The sequence below is a fragment of the Gobio gobio genome (genome assembly GCF_949357685.1).
Source record: "Gobio gobio genome assembly, chromosome: 19".
Taxonomy (NCBI): domain Eukaryota; kingdom Metazoa; phylum Chordata; class Actinopteri; order Cypriniformes; family Gobionidae; genus Gobio; species Gobio gobio.
The window spans coordinates 27,568,627-27,587,246 of record NC_137112.1 but is presented as its reverse complement, the minus strand read 5'-3'; the positions used below and the strand labels follow the sequence as shown (position 1 = coordinate 27,587,246).

Below are 18,620 nucleotides of genomic sequence, written 5' to 3'. Positions count from 1 at the left end.
AAGGCTTGACTATATTGATACTATTTGTTTCTAATTTATTTAACAGCAGTTTTCTAATGGGTGATGAATTTGCGTGCCTTCAGATGCGTCACTCGCTCGCTCACTTGGTGTGTTTAGAATGTTTTGTGACATTCGCTGCTGCAGCACATATTTGTGAATTAATGAATAGTAAAAGGTGGCGTTTCGTGCTGTTATGTGGGGTAGTAAATAGAGAACGTAATCGGGAATGACATGCCAAAAGACTTGCATTTTTTGCGAGTCCAAGTCAAGTCGCAAGTTTTTTTGCGACTTATGCGCGACTCGAGTCCAAGTCGCAGACTCGAGTTTCCATCTCTGATGAGGGAAAAACCATGTGGACTGAGGACAGTCATTTACACTCACCCAGGTATTCCACGGCTCCTCCACACCTCATACAAAACCATCGGGAGGTTTCCACTCGCTGTGCTCGTCCCAGCCTGACGAAAAGAGACAAAACACAGTAATGATGGATGATCTGTCTTTGAGCTTCCTGTCAAACATGTAAACACATACAGTGTTTTGTCTTCTTTTCGATTCTGCCCTGTCCCTGGTATACTCTACCCGTCTCCACCTGTTCAACAGCTCCTCTTTCTGCTCAATATATATTTATAGTCCCTCTTCTGCAAACCCACAACACCATCTTCAAAACAACATCTATATGAGGGAACTGTGAAGGAGAGTTAATGTAACAACTGTGTGTTTTACACTGGCACACACCACTTTCTGAGGCTAATTTCAATGGCTCTATATTTAGACTGGGTTAGTTTTTCACATTTCAGAGTTTAAGTTGACGAGTTGACTGTACATTGAGCTGCCCAGTACACTGCAGTTCCCCACAGGGCTTGGAAAACAGCCTGGAGTGTCTTTAGGCCAAAACACACACAGTACAGCAGACCTGCCTGAACATGAAGTCTCAATTTCTTTGATTGGTCAAATGAAAAAGAGAGAGAGAGGGAGAGAATAAGAGAGTGATTTGGGCAAACACAGGTCAACTTGAAGCGATGACACCTGCAGTGAAACACATCACTCTGTCAGCCAATGGCGAGAGGAGACAGGTGAAAAAAGACCCTTCACTCACTTTTCAACTTAAAGGGGCCAACATTTTATTCAAATGCAAAATCAACTCCATTTATAATGTTTGTCAAGTATAAATGTAGTTTTTCTTGACCATTCCCATCCTCTCTCTGACCATTAGAATGAAACCGTTTGTGCTACTCTACAATTTAAGATTCTTTGTGTAATCAACCTCTGTTATTATGACTGCATACTGAACACAAAGATATTTTGAGAAATGTTAATAGAATGTTAAAGGTCAATAGCTGTTTGGTTCCCAACCTTCTTAAAAATATCTTCTTTGTGATACTGTCATACTGGTTTGGAACAACATGAGGGTGAGTAAACAAACAAAACAAAAAAATGAACGGTAAAAGACTGCAAAATGCTACGGTAAAAACCTTGTAAGTAAGTTCCATGTATAGTTTACTATAAATTATACAGTGAAAAACTCTAATAGATCTAACCTTACATAAAATAATGTTATATGTAGTTTTTGGAAGTGAAAAAGAACAAACCATCTTTTAATATCCAGTGAAAAATTTTACATTTTTCTAATCAGTCATGTAGATTAGGGTTTTAGGCTATATCTTATACTGTTAGATTAATGTTTATTGCATTATTTTGGTGTCATGTGTTACTATGATGGTGTTTTGTGCTTGTGTATTACACTGTGCACCTTCTTATATCAATATTAACTCAGGTTGTGTAAAAATACCTGTTATGAACTTTGATTCATCATGTGTCTTTCTCTTGACCACCTGTGTTTTAAAGGTGGCTGTCATTATATAAAAGGTAAAAAAAAAGTAGTAATAATAGTAATTTACTGCAAATTTAAACTTAAAATGTTGCTACTTTACAGTAAAGTCCTGGAAACCACAGCTTCCTGTTTTACCATAAATTTTACAGATTTATGTAATTATTTATTTCTCACAGATAGCTAAGTTGCAGAATACTCTGTTATTGTGATCAAAAAAACTCAGACCATCCCATGAGGTTATCTGAGTGTGGTTCCCTTCATTGCAAAGGCTATGTATCTATATGTATCTTAACAATACATTGTATCTTTCCATTTTTTTAATGATATGTTCTCGTATTAAAGATACGAGATAGATACAGTTGGGTCCATCACTATAGCTCTGTTCCAGCCTAGTGACCTATAGACAGCTGACTTCTAAGACAGCATTCTAACTATTATGGTGCCCATAGGTGAAAGATTGGGATTTAAATAAGCCGCAATTAGCGGTTCTCAACTGATTCCTACATTGCTTACCGTTAGCATGTTGCTAAGCTAAGGGCACAGTAGTCTAAAACTGCGTCAGAAATTGCATACTAGTCTAGTAGGTACTACATTTGGTTCGAAACTTTGCGGCCGTTAAAAAAGTATGATCTACATAGTATGAATGTGTGTAGTATGAATGACATTTGAATGTACTAAATCCAACATGTTGTCATCAGTTGCTTTACTTCACTGCCATCCCAGATAGCATAGGATGTTCATCGAATGCACACTCCAGAATCTGACCAGAAGAAGTAGATCATCCAAGTACTCTTCACCTAGCTTTTTTTCCTCGACCCGGGACGTCATTCACTACCCTCCTCCTCATTCATTTTTTTATGTTAGACATCAACCTTCTTAGTATTAGATAATATAGCAAGAAAAAAATAATAACATTATAAAATAATGCCTGTTTTTTTAATTTTTTTTTGTGAAACAATTTTTTTTTAAATTGTATAGGGTCGCTAACGACCCAAAGTGTGTAAGATTGTACGTATATTTTTTTATGCACAATAATAATTGAATCTTTAATGACGGAATAAGTGCAATTCCCCTTTATTCCACAAGGTGCCAATGTCTTATACACAATGATGAAGTGACATTTCACTCATAGTTACTGCAGACTCAAAAAAAAAAAAAAATATATATATATATAATCTGCAAAACTTGAAATGGCTCAGCGATTTACTGCAGAGCAAGTACTGAACACAATCAAATATTAGTCACTGTAACTTGATGGTGGATCTGGTGAAGAAGCTGTCAGCGATCAAAAATACTGATTTTGAAGATGTTGAAAATGATCGTTTTAAAAATATGTTTGAGATCACGAATATGAGCCAGATGCTGAATGTACTTGGAAATGAGTTCTGACGAGGACAGTGATGACAGTATAAAACATCTGCTCAAACCGAACCCTTCCAAGCTCCAAAAGGTAACGAAATATGCTATATTTTATTTTATTCTTCTGTAATTGTTACTCTAATATCAGGAGAGTTTTATATTAGCGCGGCAGGTAGAGATCCATCCATGTTAGATATAGATCAGGGTCGCTAAAGACCCGAATATGTAAGAATGATTGGGGAAACAGTCATGCATTTAAGGGTTAACTGTGTCCCAATTCAGAGGCTGCATCCTTTGAATGCCGAGAAGTTTGGACTGAGTGTTGTTAAATGGGACGGTCTAGTCTACGGAGGACCTTTCTTGTCGCCTAGCAACTGTGACAGATGCCGTTAATGAGTGGCAGTGACGTTTGTTATATTAAACTGTCTGAAAACAAAAACCGGGTTCCCAAACTGTCTAAATATGTTCACCATGGTCTATTTCTATGTTTAATCATAACCTATATGTATAATTGCATTTTAGTAAGATATGTCAACATTTGAACATCTGGTTTTAAGGTTGTTGTTTTTTTACAGTTGTGTCATTGCATATTTGAGTAAGCTGAAACCCAATACTTTTCTCTAAAAAAAAATCCAGTCATCACTGGCGTGCAATGAATTCTGGGGTAGGCAAGGCCGCGAAGGATCCATCTGTTGTATCCTTCATTTGACTGGAAACGAAGGCCGCATTTGAAGGAGCCTTCGAATTGGAACAGCCTTCGTCGCACCGTAGTGATGCAATCGGCCTTTGAATGCGCCCCAGCCTTAGATTGGAACGCAGCTTATATAGAATGGAAGTAGGTATAATACATACACAAAAATAAAAAGGAATCAAATCAAATAGAACTCTAAATCAAATCACATTGAGAGCATGTGCATCTGAAACAAAATGTCTGTATTGTGCTCTGGGTGGTTTCTAATTGGTCAAATCAAAAAAGCCCACTTCCAAATTTCTATAGGTCTGGCTTGCATCCCTTCGGGAGAATTTATTCAACCACAAAAGTTATTCTTCGTCTGATGAGAAGCCTGTGTGCTCACCTGTGTGAGAGTCTGTTAATAAATTTCAATATTTTTGGAGCCGTGGTGTGCAGACTTTCCACAATTTTTTCACACAGTAAGTTTATTTATCGCCAACATTATAATTTTTTTTACTTTTTGTCGCAGTGCATTCTGGGATTGCCTTCTCTGTTGCATACGATGCTGCTTCATAATTTTGCTGAAATTTAACGAAAGATGAAGTTTCTTACCTAATACTGACTAGATTTTGGAACAGAGCATCCTTGCAGCTCTAAAGTGCAGTTCCGTTCCAGTCCATAGAACTGGAACTGGACAACTGGAAATTACACTTGAATATACAAACGTCTTCTGACATCTAACATGCACATACACAGCTCTGTCTGTTTTGAGTCTCGACTGGACAGCAGACAGTAAGAGGGAGTGCATTTGTGCGTCAGTAGTGTCCCTGGATAACCCTGCTATTGGATCAAGCTGTGTGTCTACTGAGGTTTTTTCTTCACTCTCTCTCTTCTCTTGCTTTTGTCTACATTAGGGCCGTTTGTTTGCACACCTTGCACTCCATCTGGGAGGCATCAGGAGACAGATTTAAACAACAGTTTCAAAGTCTCACCTTAGCCAACATTATCCAAGTCTTCGCCACATCTAGCGGAGTTGTGACGAAGGCTGCAACTCCACCTGGAAAGAGATGTATTGTGCATACGTATCAGCACACAAACACAAACAAGCACTAATTACAGTGTTAATCATGTTATAATTACCACCGAGCATAAATGTAAATATGTGCCATGACATCAGCACTGATCACCCGATGGAAACGTTCTAGAGAAAAAGAACAAACACGGATGGATTTTTCAAACTAGCCTGGCACTGTCACGCACACGTAAACACTCATGCACATTCATAAACTTGTTTTGGCGTAAATGAGAACAGAAAGATGTTCCCTCTCTTTTCTAATAGGGGTCAGACAAACAACAGCATCAAGCTTTAAACATGCTCTTCTCAACGCTGAAATAAACTGCAAGTTTTCCCATAGTGCCTAATTTCCCTTTCATTAACCAACAATTAAAGGCGTCCCAAACACAATTGATGTGTTTTTAGAGAAAGGTTCCAGGAACAGGCTGTCAATTACCACAGAATGTAATTTTGACTCGAACCTCAGATTGTAAAAACAAGCAAAAAATGACATGCATGTACATGTATGGTTCCAGTGTAATGTATACAATGGAAAAATTCTTCCATACAATTTTTTTTTTATATTTGAGTGGTAAAGTTGTCACCTTTAGTAGCAGTTGGGCTAATTTCCTAGTCCTAAAATATGGTTATGTGTTGCCAACTTAATTCCTAACTGATTTGTATTTATTTTATTTATTTCACCCTGGTATAGACCTTAGTCAGGTTGAATATTGAATATTGAATATTGCCATATTAAATTTAACACGGATGAAAATGAGGCTGTGAGGGACAGACGTACAGTCTTCAAATTGGCACGCACTGTATAAAGGTCCTAGATCATGTAATTTTCACAACTTTTAAAACTGTTTTATGGAGATCATTTCTGATTCATAACCTTGTTTTCTTTCCTTTAAAATATGGAGCTACCATGACTAAGGTCTATATTTTTGTTCCTTGCTGGCTGAATGATCTTTTTAATCCTACATAAAAAGCTACCCAAGAGTATCTTGCAATTGTCTTTTGCAATTTGTTGGGCACTTGACTGTCTCCTCGATATATAACAAATAAATAAATACAATTTAAATGTAACAATTTTTTAAGAAACATATAAAATATTTTCAATAATACATAACTAAAAAAAAAAATTATCTGATACCCATTCTTCTCTCACTATTTCTTTCCAAGCCTATGATTATTCTAGATCATTACCCACTTAAAGGGATAGTTCACCCAAAAATTTAAATTAGCCCATGATTTACTCACCCTCAAGTCATCCTAGATGTATATGACATTCTTCTTTCAGACAAATAAAATCTGAGTTATATTACAAAAGTCCAGGCTAATCCAAGCATTAGAATTTGATTAATAGTTGCTCTGTTTTTGAAGCCCATAAAAAGTGCATCTGTCCGTCAAATAACATGCTCCACGTGGCTCCGGGGTGTTAATAAGGCCTTCTGAAGCGAATTGACGCATTTGTGTAAGAAAAATATTCATATTTAAAACTTTATCAAGTAAACTTTCGGCCGACCGCCTTCCCTGTTCAATTTATGGAAAAATTGTTGAAAGTTCCCCTGCCGATCGAAAGACTAACGCGACCAGGTAGGCTCGTCATGACGTCACGTACGCATCTTGGGTTTCACTTTCAACATTCAACACTTTTCCACAGAAGGCGGTCGGCCGAAAGTTAGTTTTAGAGTTTAACAAACTCTATTCAAAAGCATCCGCTGCATACATAAATGTAAATGTTTTCTTGTGCATATAAGGCAGAAGTTACTGGATTTAGCAGCCTTACATGATCATGGTAATGGGGGGGGATCTATAATAGGATTTAACTCTGGACAGAAAATGTTAGCAAGCGATTCTTCTTCATTAGATTCATGCTAACCTGCATAATGTTTACGCTTCATGGCTATAGTTTCAAAAAAGAAATGCCTTCTATTGTAAGTGAATTAGTGTAGATTCTGCTTTTGCTCGTTTCCTGAGACCGAGATGAAATTAACTTCAGTGGTAATGAACAGCAAGTCGCAGATGTGACATTATATTATATTCCCAATTTTGTACTGAACCCAGAACAACACTCCTTAAAAAGTAAAAGAAGGACACAATATTGGAGATGGAAAGAGATTGGGAAAAAGAAATCGTTTCGCATTTGTTCTCTTGAGGCTTGCAGCTGTGGCAGTGATGGCAAGCGAACGCAACCATACAATGCATCACAATTCACATTTGTTTGGGTGATTTCACAATGACGGCTAACAACCGCAATCCACCTAAAGCGATAAATCTGTGCCAAAGCAACACATGTGCGCACACAACCCGAATCCAACATCACACTCCAGGTGCCGTGGCTGGCAGCCATATTCTTTCCTCATTTGGGTGAAGCATCCTCGTCCCTCCATTGTGTCCCAGCACCTGATGAGTTATCACTCTGGACGGAGATGTTTTCCAGTATAGTGACTGGGGAATTAGACAGCTGCAAGGGCCCCTGGGCCAGACTTGAGCTCTTTTGGAGTAAACTCTGACTCTAGTTCGTAAACTCAATGACTGCTGACAACAGCTACGAAAGTTACAGAGCATGATGCAGGGGCAACAAAAGGTCAATGTTACACACATCCTCTTACTGACTCTCCGCCTATAATTAGCTGTTTCTGTCCCTCTCTCAGGCTGATGAACAACCTGATGTGACCATCTTGACCTGTGTGGAATTAAACAGGAATGCAGCTGGGTAAAGTTTGGATATTCCTGGCATTGGACCCCATCCCAACTCCCAATCTTTCGTTCTCTTTCCCAGACCTCTGTGCCGAGGCTAATCCCACACACCTGCGAGAGCTCCGCACACTGCTGCCTGCCAAGAGTCCAGCCGTCCCCCCTGCCTCCTCCACCACACGACCTACAGAGAGTAAGAGAGAGAATTGTGGATTATTACATGTATCAGTCACATAAAAAAAAAACACTAGGAACTTGTATGGGAACTCAACAGAACGGCTATCCTAATGTCCGCATCTCCAGTATGATGTCAAGAGTCTCATTTTCCCCACAAGGAACGGTGACAAAATTTGAAAGAGAGAAATCTTCCTTGACTTCCACAGCTCAGCGCTATTGTACACATGCTAACTCAATCAATCCCAGGAAAACACATCGTCTTTCATGCTGGTTCAGAGTTTTCCAAGGAATGAGGGGAAAACGATATTGAGCTTTGATGAGTGTCACAGATGGAAGATTATGATGAAAAGGGGAAATACTAGTGCTGGCTAAGATATTAGCTCTGTTCCAAAACCTAGTGTGCTGCTTATTTGCTGCCCACTGTTCTATCTACTAAAGGACCATCCTAACTGAAATAAAGGGCTGCTTAAAGATAACTATTTATCGAGTGCTACTTATGTGGCATGCAATTAACTTTGATGTTAGCATGTTTCTAAGCTAACAAAAAATGCTAATTTGTAGTAATATGTACTTTTTATTGACATTCGTTGCGGAAAAGGGAATTTAAACATTCAAATGCTGCCATATGTAAAATACATTTAAAACTATGGTTTTGTGTGAAGAGCAGAGGGTCTAAGCTTTGTAAAGATACCACATATGACTATTAATGTTCCATCAGAACTTTTACATTTTAAAGGATGATCATAATAACGCAATTGACTAATTGTGTTGCTAATTGTTTTAAAATGACAGCTGTCAGTCAGTGCGTTTACATGCACCCTCATAATGCAATTATAATGGCATTTTGGCAATGTTGCTTCCTCTGTGACATTGTTCTAAAGTGTTCTCTTCTCCAAAACGCCTAACTCGCAGCAGTCTGCTCCTTATCTTCATCCAGACAGCGAGCAGAATGCGACGGCAGTGTAGGCAAACCCATCATTGCGATGTTCATCACAGCGCCGAATAATATCCCATACGAATTTGATGTGAGAGGTTAAAACAAAGGCCGCATACTGTAACATGCATACTGTATGTATGCCTGTGTGCTATAACCAGACTTATTGGCGAATAATCAGAATTCTCGTCCAGAAGCATTCAAGTGGGACTTAAATATGCCATGGAAGGATATATAAAAGATTTAAAAATAAATATGGTGGGTAAACAGATTCATCATGTTACACTGTACATGACGTGAGAACAGTTTGTTATTTAGGATCTCTAACCTTAATTGTAACTTAATGAGAGTATGACACCCTCTAAGGATACCTGGAATTGGTGTTACAAGAACCCCAGGTGCATCGTTTTACCATTTTTGTAGCATAAACACCATCAAACCGATGAGAGCTTTGGATCTTCCAATGTTTCTCTATGGCGCTGAAACCTAAAGATGTCAGAGTTCCGGTCCCCCTGCAACTGATACTCAACTGCCATTGGCTCATCTGCATTCAAGGGGAGGGGCTTACCAATAGGTCAATTCCGAACCTGGTACCGGCTTTACATAGCTTGACGCCGTCATACTCAATTCTAGTCAGAATATGAGCCTGATACTGCTCCATGGGGCTGTGATCATGGGGCGTGTTTCAACCGAACCAGGAAAGACCTCAATTGGATAGACCTATAACCAATCAGAGCTACGGAGCGACGCATATAAGCTGTCAACAGAACTCAACTGCACGCACACTGGAAGAAGTAGAAGAAAATTTGTGTAAAAGTAATTATCAACACGATCATCATTTTTGAGAGAAATAGTAAAGGTGAATGCATATACGAACAAGTTCTCCGTTTAGGGTTATAACGAATTCAACCCAAGCGCTCTTTGGTGACAAGAATGCTAACATTACTGTTTATCATCTGTCCATCGTCATATAAAGCCCTCCCTGACAATTTCATTGGTCCGAACAGCTTCTGTTCGGGCATAGTTGCTCCAAAACGGATCAAGTCCAGACCGAATTTCCCGAACTCAAATGTTGTGGGCGGGGCTAAATTCGGCTGGCATCCAGGCTAGGCTTTACAACTTTAAAGGGTTAAACAAATTAGAAGCATGTGTATAATCAACGTTTCTTTCTATCGTGCCATTTAAAAGTTTGGGGTAAATAAACATATTTTAATGTTGTTAAAAGAAGTCTCTAATTCTGAACAAAGCTGCATTTGTAAATACAGTAATATTGTGAAAATATTAGAATTTAAAATAACTGATTTCTATTTGAATATATTTTAAGATGTGTTTTATTCCTGTGAAGGCAAAGCTACATTTTCAACAGCCATTAGTCTTCCGTGTCGCATGATCCATCAGATTCTTTTTGGGGAAACTGTGATACTTTGATAAACAGCAGCATTTTTTTGAAATGGAAATATTTTGTAACATTATAAATGTCTTTACTGTGACTTTTGATCAATTGAATGCACCTAATGCTGAATTAAATCATTACTTTTTATTGTCCATAGTCTAGTTGCAATTCTTTCTGGGAATGTCTTCTCTGAAAAGCATACATGTAATGCTGCCTTCATGAGTATTTGGCCATAATGAGACCTCTATGAAGGCAACAAAATGTGGCTGCCTTTTAGAAGAGAATATTATAATGCTGTCAAGGCACCTGGCTCACTAGGTTTTGGAACAGCGCTACTGTGTTGATGACATAGGCAAGACAGGTTTGACAGGATCTCAGTCAATTGCACAATTTGTACTAATTTTAGGATGGCTAATTGTTGTTTGAACTCCAAGTATTTAAAGAGGTGAAGTAGGAGGGAAGGAATGTGGTAAGTTAAAGAGAAATGTGTGTGTGAGGACTGTTGTAGAAAAGAGGAGGGAGCTTCAGTGACTTCACGTGTTTGTTGGTTTAATGTTGTGTTTGGTGGGAGTCATTATGCAGCCAGGCTGCAAATAATTGCTGGAGTTTTCCTACGGCCTCAGACCAGGAGCATCTGATGGCTAAGAAACGAAAACAATTGAAGAACAGCATGAAGTAATTACGAATGATCCTCTCCAACTCTGTGCAGAAGAACACACACACACACATAAATGCTCCTTTCTTCAGTGCATCATGTGTGTTTCATTAGCTGTCAGATTAAGGAAGAGTCTTTGTTTTCAAGTTCAAAGAGCTTGTGCTGGAGAACATCCATTCCTCTTCTCCGTCACACTCACTGAAAACAAGCTGGAAGCAAGTTCTCCTCAAAACAAACTGATTGACCACTGCTCTAGATGCCAGAATGTACCTGACATGAACTACAGTTGACACCAAGACAGGTGTTACATTCAACTGCAATTATATTTTATCATTAAAATGATATCAAAAAACATGTTGCCTTCCAAAATACGTCAGGATGCCTTCATAATGCAATGCAAGTATATGTTGCATTCTCACTGTTGCTACATGTGGGCAGTATAGTGGAAATTAGCATGTCTTCTTCTTTATGCTTCTTCTTAGCATGTCTTCTGCTTAGACTTCTTCTTGTCTTCAGTCTTCTTCTATGGTCAGGTCATGACAGGCACTGTCATGAAAGCGAAAGCTTGATGAGAATCTTGACACAAATATTCTTTAAGTTTAGGGGCCCTATCATACGCCATACACATTTTTGCTAGTTTCAGCCCAACGCAGTAATCATTTTTACGTCCAGAGCCACATTGTTTAAAAAGCAAATGCACTCACGTCCATCTGTTCACCCATGGGTGTGCTGGTCTGAAAATGAGGTGTGTTTGTTGGCATTGTTGGTACATTGCTATTTTGAGGCAACTGAACGTTAGTAATATGCGCCTATAGGCGGGTGCACAATGCAAAATTCCCTCGCAAATTCCACCATGTAAACAGCATATCTGCCATGGTGCAAGCCAACTGGCTTTTAAAGGGAATGGGAGATGAGACTCTGATTGGTTTATTGCACGTTATGCCCAAAACACACCAGAGATTAAGAGCTAGGTCAACCCTTTTGGACCATGCGCGCCGACAGTTGTTAACAGTTGTTTCTGTTGTTAAACTAGCAAAAATGGATTAGGACGGACACGGTATACGGTTTACGGACGGGTGCACCATGCGCTTCAGACCATGCGCTCAGATCGTTAAAATAGGGCCCTAGTACTGTTAATAGGGGTGTAAGAAAATATCGATACACGTGAATATCACGATATGTTTGCCGATCCTGTATCGATTCTCAAAAACACTATTTCGATATTTATATATTTACATCCAAGATTCGTGGCTTTGTGTTCGGTTTAAACCACAGACTCGGTGTTACCTCAGAACGTAAACTAACGCGCAGCCGGAGAAGCGCAAGGTGAAGATGTGTGCATCGCTAGTGTTATTAGCAAACCCAGCTCGCAAGACAATAGAATTATTCCGCTCCCGCAGTATACAGAGCTGAAGTGTGGACTCATTTTGGCTTCAGCTATAAAGAAGCCACTAAGGAAATCGACAAGAGTAATTTTGTTGGCAAAATAGGCCCATTTAAAATCCAATACTCAGGAAACGCATTGAATCTGAGAGCTCATTTAACATCCCAACGTCATCCGCGCTGCTGAGAAGCGTTTCGACAAACAACAAAATAAACACACAACAAAATTGACAGCGGTGGCAGCAGAACGAAAGCATCTGATAATAGCGATGTGGATATGGATGCACCAGCTCTGCAGTTCAGTACTTGAAATAGCACTTTATACAATAGACTGCTTTAAAGCAAACAGCTTTAAAGTATTACATATAAAACAGTAGGGTTGGGCATCGAGAACCGGTTCCAACTTGGAACCGTTTAAAAAATAACGATGCCATTGGAATCGTTTAGAAAAAAAATTTAGATTCCAATCATCGGTTCCAAACGCGCAAGTTTTGGTTTCCATTGTGGCCACCGGATTTCCGGAAGTGCTTACCGCGCCCGCTTGTTCTTTTGCAGCCATGGAGCAGGTAAGCGGCACTCAAAAGTGTGGCTTTATTTCACTTTTAAAAAAGCCTGGGTCGGCACAGTGCAAACATGTGACAAATGTATTTCTTGCACGGGAGGATGCACTACAAGGAATCGAGAATCAAAAAGAACCAAAATTGAAAGTAAGAATCGGAATTGGAATCAGAATCAGAATCGTTCAAATCAAAACAATGCCCAACCCTATATGCCCAACCCTATATCCATACTATGCATTTTCTGTTATTAAATAGTTTAGAAATTAAAAACACAACTATATTGTGAACCTTTAAAACATATACACATAAAGAATCCTGCAGTCACTTTACTATTTCCCTTTACTTAGATTGCATAAAATAGTGATTAGTGATATAAATTATACTGTTTTAATGAAATAAAATAGTTACTTGTCAGGTTTTATGCATATGGTTGTGTTCTTTATTCTTTTAAATTAGATCTTTCTAAAAATAAAAAAAACACATCGCAATATATTGCCTTTCTTACAAAATCGCAATATATAACAATATATCGTATCGTAACCCCTGTATCGTGATGTGTATTGTATAGCCAGATTCTTGGCAATACACAGCCCTAACTGTTAAGTACTAGTACTAAGTATTTTGTCATGTCATGTTCATTAATTTTAGTCTGTTTTACCTAATTTTAGTAAATGAAAATAATGATTTTAGTTCATGAGAGAGTAAAATTAAATGTATTACCTTTATGTATTACTTTAAAATTCAACATTAAAAGTCACGGTAAAAGTCAACATAAGTAGTGGCAGATATTCTTCCATATTGCGATGCACATCCAAGTGAAACGCGAAAAAGAAAAGTAAGAGAGGGACTTGATTGTTGATTCCATAGGTTGTTGGTTGGATTTTGAAATGTTTTGCCGTTGCACTCAAAAACGGAGGAAGATAAACTCAAGCTTGCAGGGGCGAGGTTTAAATGGACAAAATTTTGGCTTACATCACCAGAGAGAATTCTGTCATTTTATCATCATGATGAAGATATTTTGATTAAAAATGTAGGTAAAACAATATGCATGGATAATTTGTTCAAAATAAGAACAATAACGTGCATTTCAAAATATGAATTTTATTTGATCAAAAACAATGTGAAAAATACTATACTTGTGAACAACACCATGTTTAGTCATTCAAACCAAAATTAACCAAAAATGTAAATGCACGGGTACATGAATGACTTGGAGTTTGTTTCACCACTGAAAGGTTGTAGAGATGTGAGCAGGTGGGCTCCTTTCATGTGGAAAGATGGGGAGCTTGATAAACTGACATGGTCAGGGTAGGTTGTATGGTTTAATAAAGGACTGTGAGAAGCAGCGAGCCAGGCCACTGGCAGCCTTGTGTGACAGGAACAGCGTGTTTAATATGATTCTGGCAGCTACTGAAGATATGCGAGTAAAGGTGTAGTGAGAGAGGATTTATAGAGGTTAAACAGGCTCAGAGCAGTAGGCAGTGGCCGAGGAGCGAGTTGCAGGTAGTTGTGAAATATTTTGCACCTAAAAAGGAAATGAGGTAGTTCAGGGGTGAAGAAAGAGCCTGACAACTCACAACGTTAAACCCACAGCTGAGTCCGCCATAGCTTGAACTTTTCATTTGATAATAGGTATAATAAAGTTTGACTCATCTAACTTCTTTGTTTAACCTAGGGCATGCCTGAGATCAATTTAAAAACAATGTGGACAAATGGACCTTTTTCTAATCACACTAAACACTAAATGTAAGATTTATTTACTAGTCTTTTCCGGAACACACCACCTTGGCCAGGCATTACTCCAAATGTACGCTTCAGCTTAAATTACTCAAAGCAAACTAAGACTTGCTCATGACACACTTGCACTTAATCATGGGAAAAAGTTTGATCCACTGACACATAAATGTCGAGTTGAGTGGGCACGGTGGGAAATAAATGGCCGGCTGATGTAATGACACAGCTGCTCAGTGGTTTTGTAAAAGAGCAGCACTGAGTTTAGGGGATTGTTGGTAGATAAACTTTGGGAATTGTGGGATACGCTGGAGAGAACAGATGGTTTACTGCGGCCTGCCACTCGGATGCCGGGGTTTAAGTTGTTTTTGGTGCAAATGACTTGAGAACTGGTTTGGCGATACTTGGGGTTTGATTTCCCAACATGAAATGCTTGCCAGGCTTGTAGATTGTGGCATTTTTTGGATTGTGTGCAGCCCACTGCACTTCGTTGCACTCAATGTGCTCAAAAACAAAAACATGCACATCTTACACAAACATGATTGTACATCAAATTTCTTTTTTTAAATGAAAAGAAAATCCTGATATGGTCCCCTGAAGGAATATTTTCACTGCTTTGCAATCTACTATTACAATTCTGGCAAACGATTCAGCAGCTCAAAGATCCCTGAACATGACAAGCAGAAAATACACACAGATAGATACAAGGATGGCAGGCACAAGGGTTCAAATTTCTCACGGTTCGGAAAATACTTTGTACTTCACTATTTATGGTTGACTAGGGGATCCACTTAAAGGGATAGTTCACCCAAAAATGAAAATTCTTTCATTAATTACTCACCCTCATGTCGTTCCAAACCCTTAAGACTTTTGTTCATCTTCAGAACACACTTTTTTTTTTTTAATCTGAGAGCTTTCTGTCCCTCCATTGAACCCTTTAAAGGTGCAGTGTGTAGTATTTATGAGGCTCAATTGGCAGAAATGTCTTTACAAATTAAATAATTACCTAATTTATTTAGAAATAAAAATGGAAATAAATCACTTTTTTATATAATCAACAGACATAATAAATAGACATTTAAAACAGTTATTCATTTTCAGAAAGGTAGATGTGACAATAAAATAATGCCAATAGGCATATTTAAAACTGTTTCATTGTAGTGCTTAAAATGTTTTAATATATGCTCATTGATTGAACTGCATTTTTTTAACTTGCCTTCAAATTAAGAAAGAAAAGCATTCGGCAAAAGGATAAGAAAATACATTTGTAAAGGCTTTATACAAATGTTTTAAATTATTTAAACATATCAATTTATCCTTTATAGCTCAATTTAACTGCATGTTTTATATTAATTAATGATTTACATTAATTTACCTGTGGAACATAAAATATATTTTGAAGAATTTTGGCAACCAAACAATTTTGGTGACCATTGACCTTCACTGAGCGGGCAGAACATTCTCCAAATATTTTCTTTTATGTTCCACAGGGAAAAAAAGAATGTCCAAAAACTGGTTTGGAACAACATGGAAGGAAGTGTAAATGTAAATGATGACAGATTATGGGCCCTATCTTGCACCCAGCGTAATTGACTTTGTACACCGACGCATGTGTCATTCCTATTTTGCACCCGCGCAAAGCGCGCTTTTCCCTCCACAGAAGCACGTCGCTAAACTAGTGAATGAACTTGCGCTCCCTGGGCGGTTCAGCGCAAAAAAGGAGGCGTGTTCCGGCGCAAACAATCCCTGGTGCTATTTTGCTGTTCCATTAAACAATTGCGCCACTGACCAGAAAAAACCTAGTCTAAAGTCAGTGGCGCGTTGCGCGTTGTTCATTATGCTATTTTAAGGGCGCATGCTTGACCATAATGTATAGCGTGCACAACGCGCATACACTTTGCTCATGTAATCTACACAGATGCAACAGTTATTTTTGCAAATCATAAATTGTTACACTAAAAAAATATTAACACATGAGATGACGGAAATCATTGTGGTGTGCCACGAAGATGTGAAAAAATAGGCATAAATCTAGCTTACAAATGATTCAGGCTAATTGTAATAATTAAGGATAAGACCTGTTTGCCCAATAGTGGCAAGACGTATATAAGGACATCTGACAAATTGGTTTGTCCGTCAAGAACCAGGAACAAAAATCGACTGAAAAACTGAAAAAACTGAAAGACTGAAAAAAAAAAGACTGAAATCACCTTTACCATAATGTACAACATTACAACTTCACTTCTCTGTCTTTCACTGCTCTTACAAGAACATCAGTCTCCTCGGCTGTGAACCGCTCCTGGCGTGCGCCTGGTAAATACGCCATAATAATAGCAATCCATAATGGAACTTGCGCACCTGCTTTTAAAGGGAATGTTGGATGACGCTCGGATTGGTTTATTCACGTTACGCCCAAACCACACCTATGAATAATGAAGCTACTTCAGACCAACCCATTTTAGATTTGCGCCGGGCGCAAGAGCCATTTATCCCGCCGGGAAAATAGCAACAGCGCCGAGACCCGCCCACAAAGTTACTTGCGCTTCGCGTTTTGACACTTGCATTTCAGATCGTTAAAATAGGGCCCATTGACTGATATTTGATTTTTTACTTTTTTTATTTTATTTTTATTGACAGTCCTACACCTCCAAAGCCAAGAATAATCGAATTCTAAACAACGGGTACTGTGCCTGGTCGCCCCTCAATGTCCAATGTAAAAAAAAAAAAAACGGTGTCCTGAATATATAATTTTTTTTTTTTTTTAAATAGCTGAATTAACCCTACACTTTTTTGACACAAAAATGAGTTGTCCAGGGTCATTTAAAACTGAATGCACACTTGAAAGAATGTGGTATTCTTGGAAATAATCAATGATGGGAAAGCAGCCGTTTAAAACCAACACTGGCATCCCCTGCCATTGTCTCATCTACGCTTTCTTGCTTTTCAAAGCCATGCTCTTTTGAAAGAGAGTTTAGCAAAGACTCTCACATTCCAGCAGCTCCACACAGATGGCCGGAGAGGCTGGAAACATGGAAGAATGAAGGAGTTAGAAAATGCCTCTTTGAACGTGCCACAAAGAGGCGGCCATGAATGACACTCCTTATTATGGTGGAGAATCGCGGTTAAACGCCTCGCCCACAGCTGCACGTGCTATTGTCCTCCGATGCCTCTCCTTCTCTGCTTCGCTCTGGTCGTTAGGCCAAGAGTGCTAATGGAATTTTCTGCTCTCGCCCTGGAGACATGTCGTCATCCTCACAAAACTGGGCCTTTTTTGAAGAAAAATGACTTTTATGTGGCCCGGACCAGACAACGACGAAGGAAATGGACATTTGGCTAAGACTCGAGGTTTGTGAGAAATTACGATTCCGCTTAACCACCGGTGAGGGCAACCAATAAAATGCATCGTCATTTTGAGAGCACCTAAAAAAAAGAGAGTTATTAAACCGATATGGAGGCAGAGTGTGTGTAGTTTGAGTTGCTAAATGTGTCATACCATTACGAGGCCGTTATTCCTTCATTTGAGCGAAATTATGAGGCCAAATTAGAGCGAATTGAGAGCAAGAGAAAGAAAAAAAGTGGATTCATACCTTTAGGTACTCCCAGAGTGGAAACTGCACCAGCGAGAATGGAATCTGAAATTCTAAAGAGAAAGAGTTTTTATAATATATAATATAATAAATAATAATAATAATATTTACTCTCCCTTATGTCATTCCCAAATCTGTTTGACATTCTTTCTTCAGGGGAACACAAAAAGAGAAATGTATACTAGTTGCACAATGAAAGTGAAATGAAGAGACAGGCTGCCAAGCTCCAAAATGACAAAAAAGCGCCATAAAAGGATCATCATCATTCGTTAACATTTTTCCTTTAGTATTCAACAAAAGAAAGAAAGCTTGGAAACGGCATGAAGCGAGGGTAAATAAATAATGAAAGAATTTTCATTTTTTGGGGGGGAAGGAATTAATAAAACTCTTAAGTCTGGATACAAAGTCTGTCATACAGTGACAGGTTACACAGTTTTGGGGGGAAAAAGGTTTTGACATTAATGAAAAACTGCCTTCACAACAACCAAAATAATGCCATTATGATGTTCAATACGTGGAGAGAAAAAAAAAATCTCTTAGCACACGTCTTCTGTAAAAGAAAATGGATGACTTGTGGCAA

At 38.5% G+C, this 18,620-nt stretch overlaps 1 protein-coding gene across 1 annotated transcript in view; it reads right to left on the bottom strand.

The window, feature by feature from the left end:
- Positions 1-18,620, bottom strand: part of slc25a26 (solute carrier family 25 member 26) — a 78,724-nt gene that overhangs the window by 8,634 nt on the left and 51,470 nt on the right. The window contains exons 6-9 of the mRNA XM_079843811.1: positions 18,041-18,085; positions 7,735-7,804; positions 4,856-4,920; positions 382-455 (exon numbers count right to left, since the gene is read on the bottom strand). Of these exons, the coding sequence (XP_079699937.1) occupies positions 382-455; positions 4,856-4,920; positions 7,735-7,804; positions 18,041-18,085 (254 nt within the window). The remainder of the gene's footprint in view (positions 1-381; positions 456-4,855; positions 4,921-7,734; positions 7,805-18,040; positions 18,086-18,620) is intronic.